The 15576-nt window shown below is 40.4% G+C and overlaps 2 protein-coding genes across 5 annotated transcripts in view; both read right to left on the reverse strand.

Annotated features, from left to right (window-relative positions):
- mpped1 (metallophosphoesterase domain containing 1) overlaps window positions 1-3654 on the reverse strand; it is a 63174-nt gene extending 59520 nt beyond the window's left edge. The window contains exon 1 of one of the 2 annotated variants that reach the window (XM_063905154.1): window positions 3565-3654. The gene's annotated coding sequence lies outside the window, so the exon portion shown is untranslated. The remainder of the gene's footprint in view (window positions 1-3564) is intronic. The other variant, XM_063905155.1, reaches the window with a different exon arrangement.
- A 3226-nt stretch (window positions 3655-6880) lies between these two features.
- scube1 (signal peptide, CUB domain, EGF-like 1) overlaps window positions 6881-15576 on the reverse strand; it is a 71148-nt gene continuing 62452 nt past the window's right edge. For 2 of the 3 annotated variants that reach the window (XM_063905826.1, XM_063905828.1), the window contains 11 exons: window positions 14874-14972; window positions 14632-14748; window positions 14324-14482; window positions 13973-14176; window positions 13538-13699; window positions 12875-13042; window positions 12058-12219; window positions 11770-11967; window positions 11385-11537; window positions 11134-11213; window positions 6881-11034 (listed from right to left, as the gene is read on the reverse strand). In XM_063905826.1, coding sequence (XP_063761896.1) covers window positions 10882-11034; window positions 11134-11213; window positions 11385-11537; window positions 11770-11967; window positions 12058-12219; window positions 12875-13042; window positions 13538-13699; window positions 13973-14176; window positions 14324-14482; window positions 14632-14748; window positions 14874-14972 — 1655 coding nt within the window. In that variant the 3' untranslated portion in view covers window positions 6881-10881. The remainder of the gene's footprint in view (window positions 11035-11133; window positions 11214-11384; window positions 11538-11769; window positions 11968-12057; window positions 12220-12874; window positions 13043-13537; window positions 13700-13972; window positions 14177-14323; window positions 14483-14631; window positions 14749-14873; window positions 14973-15576) is intronic. The other variant, XM_063905827.1, reaches the window with a different exon arrangement.

Consider the following 15576-nt stretch of genomic DNA (forward strand, 5'->3'; position numbering starts at 1 on the left):
TCATTAAATAAATATTTAAGTGTTTTACACTGATGTCAGAACTTCCACTGCCAACTTGTGATGGGCATATTTCACAATTTCATGACAATTTATTGGCTACAGTAAAACTTAAGATAATTATTATAATTATTAAGAGGACGGGTTCCAAAACATCTGTCAATCATCTAGGTCTGAGCGCATCAATTATTTTTTTAACATCGGAGTCTGTGTTCGTTATAAAAATGGATGTTCGGTTCCATCCAACAACACCAGCAATAAACACCACAAAGTTGATTTAAAATTGAGTTTTCAGCTTTTATCCCCACATTTCTTAGTTTACGTGCCAACATCTGAGCCCTGTAAGATTAAAACAAATATTTGTTTTGTATATTAATCATTATTTGTTTGTCTTTAAGTAACCCTGCTTGTTGGGGAAGGTCACTTCCTGGTGGAGTAAAAGGTGTGGTTGAGGGCTGAGGACTCTTAAATCCTGGAGCTAATTGGGCCAAACCATGTGCATTGGGCCTTATCTGTTTGCTTCATGTGCATTGGGCCTAATCTGTTTGCTTCATAAAGTGTGTCCATTCTAGTTACCCCTTGTTTTGTATTTAGTACGGCCAAGCCACTATTATGTTCCCTAAGTGCCGTTGTGGCAGTTCAGTTTGTTCAGTTTACATCTTTTTAAGTTTCTGTTTTATTGATAAGAGTTATCTTGTGTTGAGCTCTTTTATACAGTAGGTCCTGTTTTTAAGATTCTTGGTTTGTATATCTCTTTTTGGGTAAATAAGAACCAAGTTCTTTAGATTTAAAGAACTCGTGTCCATGTTGCCTCACTGCTTGGTTAGTAAAATAAACTAAACTGATTATGAAAATATCAGATGATAAAAAGAAGATCCATCTTTCATCTAAGAACAACAACCTGAGACAAAACAATTATTCAAGCTTGACAGAAAATACAGAAGGAAACTTGCAATAAAAAAATATTTAAAATACGTTTTAAAAAATGTAGTTTTCAGTGAAAAGTGCGGAGGTGAATGCTGGTAAATGAAAGCAATGTGAACGCTGCATTCTGCATCCCCTCCGGCTACTCTGGTCCAACAGTATCTATAAACTTAAATCTGATATTAAAATCCAACCGAGCCTCACAAGCAGCCTGAGCGTATTCACCTTGAATGGAGGCTAAATGAAAAATGGATGTTAGTCAGGCTGCAAATTTAAGTTCAAGAGCTTGAACGATTTGTTTTATTTATTTCTGCTCCTTTAAAGTTACTTTTAATGTATATGCCCATGTGTACAGCATGTTCTTTTCATTGTTGGATATATGAAATCGTATAATGCAATTGAAATCCCTGTTACTGGCCTGCACATGTGTGTTGCCCATTAAGAATGGATTTCCTCAGTGCAGCTCATTTTCGGAGCTCTGGCGACCGCTGAGAGGTGCTGAGCTGACGGGGATGCTGGAGACGGAGGTGATAATTTGGGGACAGGCTGCTTTGGCAAAGTCTGCCGGGACCGCCATGCGATGTCGGCTTGCCATTTCGATTCCTCATTCACTGCAACCTCACACGCTGACAGCACACCGACGTGACAGATACACACTTCACACTGCGCCTGTTTGTCACGGGCAAATCCCAGCATGCTCGGTGGATGCGTTTCAGGAGTGCATACATTACATGTGTGCTCTGTGAGTGCAGGTTGGTGTGTATGCAGGCCTGTGCATGCATATTAAAATGTGTTTCTGTTGTCATGAGTGTGACAGTGACAGACCCCCACACTGCCAGTGAGAGACAGAAAGATGCATTAGCAGATGCTGCGAGATTATAACACATTTGGCCAAATTGCTGTTTTCTGGATCATGTGGCTTCACAGGACAAGTACGTCTTCAGCTCAGAAACATTAACACTGGTCCACTCTCAATCCCATTCTTACTCTGTCCAAAGTTAAATCTCTATTGCTAAAATCCGTTTCCTGACATTGAGCTGTTATTCCTTTTATATCTACACCAACCTCGAGTCTGCGCCCTCTGAAACAGGTAGCCCTCCTATAAATGAGACCAAGATTTTTGGTGTCTCTCTCTCATTTTGCATCTTTTTGTGTGTATTTTTGGATGTTTTGTGACTCCTTAGGGACATTTTGCATCTCTTCATTGTCTCCCTGTATTTGTTTTGCATCTTGTGGTCATTTTAAGTCTTTTTTTAAATCTTTGAATGTCTCTTTCTCTTTCTGATCATGTGTTATCCCTCTCTGGTTGTTTCTCTTTGTAGTATTGTTTTGTGTTTTCCACAGCAGGTAACAACAGCTGTTTTTTGTCTTTTAATTCTCTTAGTAGTTTCTTTGCATATTTGTAGACATTTTGCATATCCTTCTGGAGTTTTTTTTAGTAACTGTGTGTGCTCATTTTGTATATATATTAAAACAGTAATTCCAGCTTTATGTGTACAGTGTAGAACAGGATTTATAATATGAAGTAATAAAACAATTTCAAGTGATGAAGACAGAGCACATCGTCCAGTTACTTGTACCAATTTATGATGTGTATGGAATGATAAAAGACAAAACAGTGCTCATGCACTTTTAAAAAGTTGGAAAAAAATCGAATTAACTGCAAAATAAGGTCCTTTACATTCAGCATAGTTAATTCTAAAAAGACTTTATAATTCAGGCTCTAAATAAAATGTACATTTTTGCATTTTTCTTAATGTGCTAACATTCTCTCTAAAACATGACTGAGTTCTGAGAAGAGAAGAGAAGAGAAATTCCTGTTCAGTACAGCATGTTTGCAGGGCTTGGACGATAAATGCAGAAACAGGAGAGGATGTCTGATTGATGCTCTCTCCTCTCGGGCACATTCGCATATTTAACAAATCGCCGTCATGTTGGAGCGTGTGACTATTATCAGAGTATCTGTTTTATGTACAGCCTCCTGGTGTTAGTAGTGCTATGGTATGATTTGGAGCCATAGCCTATAAATCATGAGTTTACAATTTATTAGGAAAATCTTATCTAGTGACAAAAAACCCGAGAGATTCAAGGCATTTTTATCTGAAGTATTGCATTTCACAATTTACTTTCCTCCTTTTTGTCCAACTAAACTGTATTCACTGACCGGCTTGATTTAAAATGAAAATCTTGCAAACGTTAAGATAGTACATTCTGTAATATTTCAGTGTTTAGTGAATGATCATCTTAAACCACATTGTGTAGAATATTCACTCTATTTTGTAGGCTGTAGTGAACTTTAATGAAAGTTTGGTCACACAGGCTCCACTGACTGCCTTTTTTCAGACATGTGGGGTGTTTGGGGGTTTTGGTAAGCCTTGGAGATCCTTTGGATGCTCATGCAATCTGATCTATCATAAAAGCATTCCGGTGAGCCAAAGCGTAAAACATGGAAAGCATGCCAATATTAAAATGAGGGCTACTCGCGGACCATGTCAGAAAACACATTCATGAGGTTGCCCAGCTGAGATTGACCCGGAAATACGCAGCGATATTTTGGGGTTCAAGTACTGCGGTGTGAGGCATGCATAAACAGACACATCTGCACAAATACACCTGGAGGAAAATCAGAAGTAATTAACCTACCGGTTTCTGTTCAGCTGCTGCTCGGTGGTAGATGCGGAGAGGACGGTGTGCGCGCAGACCCGCTGGTCAGTTTGAATGCGAACCCCGTGGTGCACTGGTGTAGTGCGTCGTGGAGATTCTCTCTCTCTCTCTCTCTCTCTCTCTCTCTCTCTCTCTCTCTCTCTCTCTCTCTCTCTCTCTCTCTCTCTCTCTCTCTCTCTCTCTCTCTCTCTCTCTCTCTCTCTCTCTCTCTCTCTCTCTCTCTCTCTCTCTCTCTCTCTCTCTCTCTCTCATTGTATTTCCCGGTGATCGGTACAAGGAGGAGCATAAAACGGGGGGAGGACCGAGAGCTTCTGCCCAGCCACACAGAACTCACCACCTCAGGTCACACATCCACAGAGATACCGCTGGTGGTCAAAGGCTCTCTCATCAGGGCCGTGCACAGGAATTTAGATACTGAGTCCATTATTCCCCCAGCACACTGAGCAAACGTGTCTATTTGGCTGTAACAGTTTTGCCTTCAACATATGATTTTATACTGCAGAGCAAATATATTTTCAAACATTTATATACACATTTTATTTAACATTTCTTTGCCTTTATTGAGAAGACAGAGTTTAAAGGGGGATACAGAGGGGATGCCATCATAAATCAGAAAAGCAAATAATTTCCCTCTGAATATCAATTTCTATAAATTGAAGGTTAAGTTCAAGTACTTTAATTGTAGGCTGAAAAAACTGAAACGTTAACTTTAATTAATTGTCTTATGTCAACAGATTTAACCTAACTGTATAGTTGAAAGCAATACTATTAAGTTGAACCTAATATTCTCTATTTAAACGTAATATTATTGCTTTTAACCAACCTAATACAGTGACATGAAATCTGTTGACTTACTGTAAAACATGTAATTAGTTTCAGTTTGTTCTGTGTAGTCAAGTAAAATATTAAGGTAACCAAGCTTCTGTCTTCTATCTCCAGCGATATAACTGTGACTCAGGTTATGGCAGCATTTTTATTTTCAAAAAAAACATTTCGAAATATCGTTTTTTTTTTTTTTATCAGTAAACCCAATTTTAACTTTTTGCCTCTTAGTGTTGGCCGGGTAAGGGATGACCTGTCAAATTACAGCATTATAGCGTATCACCACTCTGCTCCTGTTTATCCACTGGTAATAGCACTGGGATTTAGGCTGGTAATGAGCTAAACAAATAGAACACAATCTGGAGCTCAACTCATGCATCAATAAATCAGGGAGGAAGCTTACAGTGTCAGGCTGGAGTGTGATCGCCATCTGCTGGTCATATCTGGTCCTATGTCAAAGAACTACAATTAACTGAGTCACTGCTCTTTCTACCTTTGTACAGCTCCTAATTGGAGGGTAAGGTATACAGATTTTACCCATTATCTATGTGATGAGTAGTCACTCCACAAGTGGCCAGCTCTTTGGCCTCAGTGGTTAGTTGGACATTTTCCAAGAATTTTCCCCAAAAATGATTTCTGTCACGTTGTTGTCATTCAATCAGCCCATGTGCTGTCTTTATCCCTTCACATCTGGTAAACTTTGAGCAGAGTGACTGATAAGAAAAGGAAAGGCAAAAAGAAAGCAAAAGGGAGAGTAATCTCAGCATCTGGCACAGTAGCATTTGCCCGCTGATGCCGGATACTGATTGGACACCCTGGAAATAACACAAAGAAAGCATCCGATCTGCCTGTCAAATTTGATTAATTACCAGCAAAAATAGTGAAGCAGCTCAGGACTTACAGTATTCTGAACAGGCTTTGAACCCCATCATTTAAGAAACTGCCACTGTCAGTCAGTTATTAAAGGCCATTCACATAAGGGTAAAGATTCATCTGTAATCAAGGCTTATGATATTGAGTGAATATGAATTTAACCGCTGTTCTGAAAAGTTTGTAAGGCGACATGTTTATTTCCTGGAGTGATCTTCCTCTTGTGCTGGTGTCAGATGATTGACAGGGAGGAGAGTGTGAGCAGCAGGGATATGAAAACAGTCAGTTCAGGGACAATGAAAAAACACTCAAACACAAACTCTGATCAAACCAAATGATGGTGTCCCACTGTGGATGGATTATCTTGCTCTGTGTAAGCTGTTTTTTTTTATACTTCACAGGTACAAACAACAGCAATGTGGCTACTTCTTAGTTTTGAGTTTACTATGGGTCCTCTCTTTCACAACTATAACCAGTCACACACACCTCAGTAAAGGTACAAGTGTCCCAGTTAATTCAGAATTGACGCTGCAGGGTCCATCATGAACACCTGAAGTACCATTTAGCATGTTAGCTAAACTAGCATTCACCTGTTGGGTGTGTTGGATTTGTATCACATTTATCCAAGTACACACAAAAAAAACGTTGTTTCAATAACAAGAGTCAAAGTAGCTCATTACTCCCACGCCTAGCTGTATCTGCATGCTGATATCTTTCATCTGGTGTTGTTTCAAGGCTTACTTGTTATTGTGTAGCTTGTGTGTGTTTTGCATGGTTAGGACTCCATACATTTGGCTGTAAAAACATTATGGAATATACCAGAGTTTGTTGTTAGTATAACTTCACTTTAAGTTATAGTTCATTGGCTTTAAAAGTGAAGATTGACTTAAGACAGCTTATCATTTATTAGCTTGAATTAAGCTTTTGTGCATCGTTCATTTGTATGCCACTTCTGCCTAAATTTGATAGTCAGCCAATCCTAATTTCTCAGCTCATCTCTCTCTCCGATAACTGTGCAGAGGATGGGATTGTCAGAAGTTGGTTAGCATACTGATGCCTTGTTGGTTCTTGAATTCGTCTGACCCCTCATCTGGGATATGTGACAATGACTTATCGGACTCTCGATGGTCACAATTCAGTCACCTGATTTGCTTCACAAGCTTTCTACAGAAGCAACAGTCACCTACTGCTATTTGAACAGGACAAAATGGGCAACCTAGACAGCAAGCAGCAGGATTCACCAACTCCTACAACATGCATAGGAAAAGTGTAGATTACCCGACAGCAGTTCAAACAGGTTATCTCATTCCCATTTCCTTCTAAGACAAAGAGCGACAATGTGAATGGAGAAAAAAATCATCCCAGGGTGGATGATAATGAGTGTTTCTGATGTAGCATCCAGATCTCCTGTACAGATTGTGTCACTTGAAGATAAGAGCAATATTAGCAGCGTCAGCCAAATTTTCCACGAGCGTACTTTAAACCAGTCGGGTTTAGAGCCACATCTAAGGAAAGATAAGAGATATAATGAGCAGATAAGAGGCGCTCCGAGGGCTCCTCTGTGTCTGTTCCACATTGAGGGACACAAAAGAAAAAGTCTGAGTGTGTTTTCTGCTACTGTTTTATTTAATTTGTTCAGTACTGGAGTTTCATAGACCAAACAATGGCACAACACTGCGTTACAATTTCTCTCTTTGGGTACAACCGACTAACACAAACGTTAAAATTATTCCTCTACAAATTGGACTAAAGTACAAACACACACACTCTCTCCCTATCACAGGCACACACACACACACACACACACACACACACACACACACACACACACACACACACACACTGCAAACATACCCATTCTCAGAATTAGTCTCTCTCTCACACACACACACAACACACACACACACACACACACACACACACACACACACACACACACACAATAGAATACATTCTCAGGAAAAAGAAAAATCAATTAAAATTATAGAGCATGTCATTTTTTTCATAACACTCATATTGAACAGTGCCCACCTCAAACAGGAAGTAGGCCATACCATAATCATCTGTATGGTAGCTATTTGGCAGCATAGGGTTTCAGTTAAAGAGTATTTAAGGGGGTGATTATCTGTCAATGCCGGTAAAAACATGTCTTCAAAGATATTTCCCTTTTTTGTTTTTCTGGTTATCACCATTTTATATCTTGTATTGGAATTAAATGCCCTTACTATGACCAGCTCTGTGCCATGTGGGACCATACCTTTAGTTTTCGCATGCTTTAGTCCATTAAAATACAAATAAATTACATGACTGAAGATTGAAGCACACATTTTTTTTATTGAATTATGCTATTTAAATTTAGAGCCTAAAAAACATTGCACTTCCTGGAACAATTTATTATTTCCGTAGATAACATGAACAAAAGAAAGTAGGGTGGCCGACAGGTGGAACCGTGCTACAACAGACCAAAACACTTCCATTAGGAGAAAAGTGCTGCACTTCCACAAATGATGCAACAAACACAAATGTGCCAAAACAGATGCAAATGAATAAACATCCACCAACTTGACGAAACATGGGCAGCGTTTACTAAAAAACTGTATAAATGAAACGCTGCAAATACAAAAAGCTGCAAGAAGCTCAGAAAACAACCCAAATGGGGAAGCACTTGTTGACGTTTGGGGATTATAAATTGACCGACTGTTTGCAGAGTTAATCTGTTTCATAATGTTAAGTGTTTTCTCCGAATATTTGACTAGGTTATCTTCAATAGCTAGCTAGCTTACAGTAGATCTGCAATAATGTTGGAAGGAGTCATGTGATCACATTGTTAAAATAAGCCAGTTAACACATTTAAGTTTGGGAAATTTCCATAATATTGACCGGTTGGCCAACTTTATAACAAGCGCTGTGTCCCCGTTTCGGTTATGTTTTGAGCTTCTTGTTGCAATTTGTATTTGCAGCATTTAATGCAGCACTTGTAATAAACGCTGTGCATGTCCCTTTTTTCATTTGCATCATTTTTAAAACTGCAGCACGTTTCTCCTAATGGAAGTTTTTCTTGGCACCTATCGGCCACCGTGAGATAGTGCACACACTGATTTCCCCCCTGGAATGCAGGAAACCTGTAATACTGCACTGTAGAAGATATAAGCAGTATATATGTGCTAAAACATGCAAAACCTCCAGTATGGTCCTTTAGTTTATAATCATTATGCTTTGATATGCTCTAAATGAGCTCCCCGTATTCTTTATGCTCAGCACAAAGACTCTTTTTAGGAATGTTATCCAAAGTGTTTCTAGAGGAGCTTTAACATCAGAAGGGGATGTTCATCGGACTGTTTATTATCCTTCAGGGGAGGCCAGCTTCTTTATAAACAACACACAGATAAAGTTTGCTGGCTGCAAGTGCTACACACACACAGACACTCAGATAGGAGATGTGTCTTAGTCTGACTGCCACTACATTGGCGTCCAAAACTCCAGTCACTCCGTACATGTTTTTCCCGACTCCAGTCGCATTGTGCAGATATAGAGCCCATCTTCAATACATGTTATAGGATTTCATAGACATACTAGTACCGTTTGGAATGACACAGAAACATTTAGTTGGGTTATAAAAGAAAAGTATATAAACTATACTTCCTATTTAATGGAAAGAGACTGCATCTGGATAAATGCAGGTATTGTAAGTAGTTTTAAGGAACAGGCTTGTAAGTAGTGCCATCATACAAGAAGCTTTTATGTGGACGCTTCCTCTCTCTGGCAGCTTTAGGAAATGTTTGATATAGGAAGCAAAATCCGGCAGTGAATACACAAACAAACTGTAGTGGAGTTTTTCTCTGTGCACATCTGTTTACATACAGTTACGAGATGCTGAAGCTTCAGTCTAACTGTTTCGTGTGTGTGGATGGGCAATGAGTGCGGGGGCAATAACAGGAGACACAGCCGTCTCTCTCTTCACCGCCACATGTGGCACATTTCAAAACCATACAAAAAAGTCAACAAAAAACGTAACTTAGATCTTTTTTTCCTACAGTTTAAAATATAAAATTCAAGTGCAATTAAAGTTCCAAATATTAGTTACATTACATACATTTCTCTCTAAAGCAACACTCTGTTACTTGCAGGTAGTTTATCTCATCTTGTTACATATGTTCTTTTTTTTTACAATATAGACTTTCTGATTCACCCCGTTTATTCTTCCCTGTGCTTAAATGGATAAAGCATCTACTAAAAGGTGGAATGGTTAAGATTTTCCCATATAAAAATTGTTAAAATTTGTGTATAGAACGTACATTTGTCTTGTGTACAAAGGGGCCAAAAAAGGAATCCAATTCAGATTGCATCCATGTACACCGTGTGGGCCGATACATCTCTACACATCATGCGTGTTCACCTGTGTATGTCACACACATCTTACACGTCTGTATGTGCGTTGTAAATCTGCAATGTGGGCTTCTGCAAGTTCAGTATAAATATTACAAAAACAACACAACAACACAGAAAAAAACAAAAACAAAATAAAAGTGAGAGAGGGTAAAGGTTGTTATTGAAGGTGCAGAACTCTGAGGAAGGTTGGAAAAGAAAAATATATCGTATATGGTGTGCAGAAATAGGGTTTGACCGATACAATGGTTTCCTGATACTTGCATTAAACATACAAAGTACCATTTGATTATAATATGTACCTAAATATTCAGAAAATAATGATATTTAAAAAATGTTTTAGAGCTTTTTGAAACACCATTTTTTAAAGAATAGTCCAACATTTTGATCAGTTTTCTTGCCACGTATGAGACAATTAATTAATACATTTCTATAATAGTGATTAAAACCCCTAATAAACAGGTTTCCTTTCAGTTGCTTCATTTCATAATTAATTACATGTTGAATTTTTCTGTGCTGTGTCTGACCAAGTTTCTTGGTGGCACTATTAAGTTCATTTTCAGGTTCATATTTGTATTTTGTGCCTCTACTGTGACATGTCTCCATGCTTTAATGTTCAAAAAGGTCTTTATTTTTCTCATACTGCCTGTGCTGCAGCACCTCTTTTCACCCTCTGTCTGAAACCAGAGACCAGTCCGCTCTGATTGCTTAGCTGGCTGGCTCTGTAGTGATTGTTCAACCTCTTAGAGATGACCTTAGCCTATCATGAACAATGTGTTGGAGTGCTAGCCAATAGAAACGCAAGTGTAACATAGTGATGTCAATACCTTATTTTGTATGTTCAATATTCAATTAAAGCACACACCACCATTGACAATTCCAAATATAAGTCAAAACTTGTACAGGTTTGGTCTAAAATTGTCGGATTTAAAGAAACAATATATACACACAATTTATATCAGTCATCTTCTCCTGGTAATATTAATACTGGGCTGCAAAAACCCAATATCAGTCAAACCCTATAAAAAAAGCTGCACAAACTGAGGGTAGGGCGTCAGTTAACAATGTGTTACTCATTAAAGGAGTCAAAGAGGAGGAAAGGCATTATGTGACAAACAGGACAAATATAGGACAGGAAGATGTTAAGTTGTATGACGGGCAGGGGAAGATCAGATAAGGGGTGGGGGGTGCTTTAACAGGACAGCAGAGATGTCCCGACTATTTGTACGGCCTTAGGAACCTGGTGACTTTGGAGCGCAGCAGCTTGATGAAGGAGCGAGGGAACATCTCTTTGGACTCTTGCGCCGTGTACCTGAAGTAGTTCTGAGGGTGGGCCAGCACGTCGAACAGAGCCTTTATCAGCTTCTTATCCTGGGAGGAAAACACACAAGACACATGGGGTCATCCAGCTGGACCAATGATTTGAGGTGAGGTGGTAAAAGACTAGTAATTTACTGTTTTAGTCAATACCTTCAGTATCTCCTGGTGGTTCTCAGAGGCGTAGAGCCTGCCATCTCGCACTATGTCCTCTATCAGCTGCTGGTAGTCCTCTGGAATGGAACAGGGTTTAATGATTGGGGCAAAATAGATAATATACTGTATGGATTGAAGACAGGTGTCAGTCACATGATTCACAAGGAAGTGTAAAATGATCAGGAATTCACTCATGGTAGACCGTGTGAGAGTAGATTCAATGTCTGAACTGCGTAAAGGTGACTCACCATCGTACGTGACATATGGAACTTGGAAGCCTTTGCCACTGTTTCCCTCGTTGGTCTTAAACTGAATCCAGAGCTTGCGAGAGCGTGACGTGAAGGCGATGGGCCGCTCGTAGGTCTGACACGTCTCGTAGGTGGTGATGGAGGTGGGAAGGGCTGGGGGAAGGTTGGAACCATGTTACAATAGTAGTCTCAAGTACTCTTAACTATCTTAAAGTGAGATTTCTCTTGTCAATGCGTCTGAAAGTACTTTAAAATACTACCTGTGACAACATAATCCTTTCTGTCACATAAAAAAAAGAAGATTCTGTGCGTGCGTGTGTTGTGTGACAGCAACATTAGTGTTATTCTTGCATGTTTAATCATGATAAATCCATCTTTTTATTACCACTTTTTCTCATGACTAGCACGTCTCCACACTCGTCCTCGATCGGGAGGAAGATCTCTGGTACCACGATGAGAATTCTCCTCTTGTGTGGGGGGTTGATGGTCCACACACAGTCCACATTGGATGGGTAATCTCCGGGGTAGTTAGGAGACTCAATGAAACCTGTGTATTCTCCCAGCTCACCTCCACAAAGCTGGTCTGAGGGCAAGATAACAGAAACACTTTGTAATGTAGGTTACTCGGTGAATATTTGACGGACGCTTAAATGTATCGGTTGAGCAGGGTTACTTTTGCAGTGGGAGACGTTGGTTGCGCCGTCAAAGTCGGTGGTGGTGTTCCCGGGGCAGGTGATGCAGTAGTTCTGCCCAAAATCAGACTGGTAGGTGCCTGCCGGGCAGCGGATACAGCGGTGGGTGCTGGAGTTGTAGTAATGTCCAGGAGCACAGTGCACTGAGGATGAACAGAAGTGTCAGTACACACAGTAAAACACGTCTGACGATAAACAATCTACAAGATACATCCCGCAACTGTGATATTTAACATGCCTAGATTACAAAACAAGCACATAAACAAAACACTAAAGCCTGTATAGACAACTTTATCATTGACATTTCAAAATTGCCATTTCATGCACATCTGAACGCTGCTTTATGACAGCGGTAACAATGAAACTGCTGACTAATGGCTTGTGTCATTGCAAATGTCGGTATGTAGGTACATATTTGTAAAGTGGCAAATAAAAAGCTCCAATTACACAGGAGAAGGGGAAGCATTCTGTAGAATATTGAACAAGCATTTAGATCTAAAGCCTCAACTTCATCAGTCCAAAGTGGAAAAGTGACAAACGCAATGGTATTGCTATTCATTGAGCTGCTATCAAGGCTCAAACATTAAAAAACAATCTCTGGAATACTTTAGAAAGATGTGCTGTCTCGCCATCACGCAGAGGATTAAACTGGCATTTAAATAAAGATACTCAATAAAAAAATGTGTATGATAATACTTCCCCTCAATCTTCCTGAAATAAATGCCACAGTGCAGATTAGACGTTGCATGGAAATACATGCAGTATACATAAAGAGATGTCTGACACATAAAGACTCACCTTTGGCCTCACAGTCCCTGAAGGCCACTGATGCTTCAAACTTGGTCATGATGCCTCCTCCACAGGGGAAGCAGAGCACACGGCCCGGTTCAGGCTGGTAGGTGCCCATCGGACAGGACAGGCATGGACGGAAGCCGTCAGCAGAGAAGTGACCCGCTGGACACTGACCTGAGGGAAGGAAACAAGAGAACAACCTGTTGTACTTCATGTTTCTCTAACTGTGAGACCGTTTAAAGTTCTACACCACACAATATAACCTGCATCTACACCCAACAAATATGTTGTGTTGTGTGTGTAGAATCCAATTCTGCAGCTCCATAATATTTGGAAAGTGATTTAGATTATTAATAACATTTTGACTCTTTGTGCAGCCCTAAATTAAATACACTAACAATGGTCTGTAGTGCTCTGTTGTTGCTGGAGCTGTGATTCACTAATCATGAATGGCCACTAGGTGGTACCAACACAACATTTTTATACATGCATGTTGTAGGTATAGGTTTTATTTTAGTGCAGATCTTCAGTGCAACCTCTGCATTTTACCCCCCAAAAATTGCAATCCTCAGCAATGACAAAGAGAAAAGTGGGAAACTAATCCACACAGAATTGGCAGGAGAAAAATCTAAGGCTGTTGAGTGTTGCAATAATAGGATGTTGAGTTACCTCCACACTGAGACACGTTCTTGGCCCCGGCGATTCCCTGTCCTTCAATGCCGGGACATGGCTCACATGACAGCTGTCCTAGTGTGTCCTGGTACGTCCCGGGAAGACACTGCACACACTGCTCCTGCTCCCCGCTGTAGAACGTCCCGAACCCACAGCTCACTGAGGAGAAAGACCCAGGTGAGTACTTTGAAAGAATACTTTTTGTGGCTTATTTTTTCCTGCTGTTTAAGTTCATCACAGTTTCACAAGTTCACCTTTTTGCGTTTAAAAAAAGTGTTGTGATGCATCAGCATGTGCTTCGCAATACATTGTTCTGTATTTTAAAATATATTGTAACATTGTTATGCTGCTAGTGATCCAGTTACGTTTTTGCATGCTGATAACGTAAACCCGTTACATGTAATCCGTCACTCCACAAGCCAAGACACTTACCACATTTCCCGTCTCGGAGGACTTGTCCCGTGCTGCAGGCCTCAGCTCCATCCGTTACCTTGGACGGTTTCTGGGCCACCTCGTACTCCGTCCCAGAGAACTGGATGTAGAACTGCTGTTTGTTGATGGACTTCCGGAGCGTCCGCATGGCGCTCTGCAGCTTCTGCTTCATCCGTTCACGCACACAGTCAACGTTACACGTGTCTGAGGAAAAAAAAAGTGGTGTGGTGGTCAACAAACAAATTCAAAACTGTTTCCTCGTAAGGTTTCTTTAAAAAAAAACACACCCTGATAGTGTCCATAATCAATACCAGTTGATATCAACAAATCATGTAAGAAATAACATCACACCTGAGACTTCTTCCTCCTTCATCTCCACTTCAAACTCAGCTGTGATGTGGGAAACCTCTTTGGAAGGAGATTTGCGTCCTCGTCGGCGCTTCTTAGAAGAGTCGCACTTGAGGTTTACAAATGTTACCTGGCAGTCGTCTGTGCAGGGGAATTGGCCTCCTTCCAGGTAAAAAAGACGAGGAGGAGGAGGAGCAAAATGTTTTAGTCAACACAATAAATACTGGAGTTTTTTGATCCTTTCACTTAAAATAAAAGGATAGTGTGTAAAGGGAAGCTGAACACGCGCTAACTGAGTACAATGTGGTTACCTTGTAGGTTCTGTCTGGAGGAGTCTCTGTGTTTCTCCTTGTTGCGGGGCCTCAGGTGACATTTGGCATCTTTGATCTTAAACCTGGCCTTCTGCTTGATGGGTGGGGCCAGTGTGTCTTTATTCATAAGCAAGAGAGACAAACAAAGATTTCCTAATCATCATATATTATAAACAACAGATGTGTAAGTCCAAAAGTTATATTTTGACTGATAGTGACAGATTTTCTAAGTCCTACTGTACCGGCACAGGTTGGTAAAGCAGTGGTGGTGTTCCTCTTCTGAGGAGCTTTACCAGGCTGGACGGGCACTCCACAGCTCAGTGTGTAGCTGTTCTCTGAGTCTGTTAGAAACACACACACACAACAGTGACAAAAGAGGAATCAGATATGCTGATGAGAGGTAAGGGATACTGAGGGTTTTCATTTCGTCTGATGGACTGCGTGACCCGGTCATGTGCTCCATCAAACATCTGTAAGATATGGTAGCATGTGTGTTTCACTTGGCAGAGGGCTGGGCCACTCACAGGTCGGCTGGATTAAGAAGAATTTTATAAACGCAGTAGGACCTTACTCTGCTCCTGTCTTCAGAAACAACAGCCCAGAGGAAACTTGTTGAACCTCTGATGAGAAATTAGAGCCCATGTGATAGATCTATGAACCCTGTTTTTCTATCGTGATGCGCACTAAGACGCATCTCAAGTGTGAAATGAGGGATGAAGTCTTTAGAGATCGTAAAAGTGAGATGATTAAATAAGAGCCTGGGCTGCATTTAGCCACAGGAATTTACATGGCTCTCTCCCCCCTGAAATTAAGACCTTGCTCCAGAAAACAAATATTCCACTTCATGCCTGAGAGCTCTCCATCATTCTCACACCACAGCGGCCAAGTTAAACGAAGCAACGGCTTGCTGTGGAAAAGAAAGGTGCGATCAACGAATGTAATCGA

This window comes from Eleginops maclovinus, chromosome 17 (genome assembly GCF_036324505.1).
Source record: "Eleginops maclovinus isolate JMC-PN-2008 ecotype Puerto Natales chromosome 17, JC_Emac_rtc_rv5, whole genome shotgun sequence".
NCBI classification, from domain to species: domain Eukaryota; kingdom Metazoa; phylum Chordata; class Actinopteri; order Perciformes; family Eleginopidae; genus Eleginops; species Eleginops maclovinus.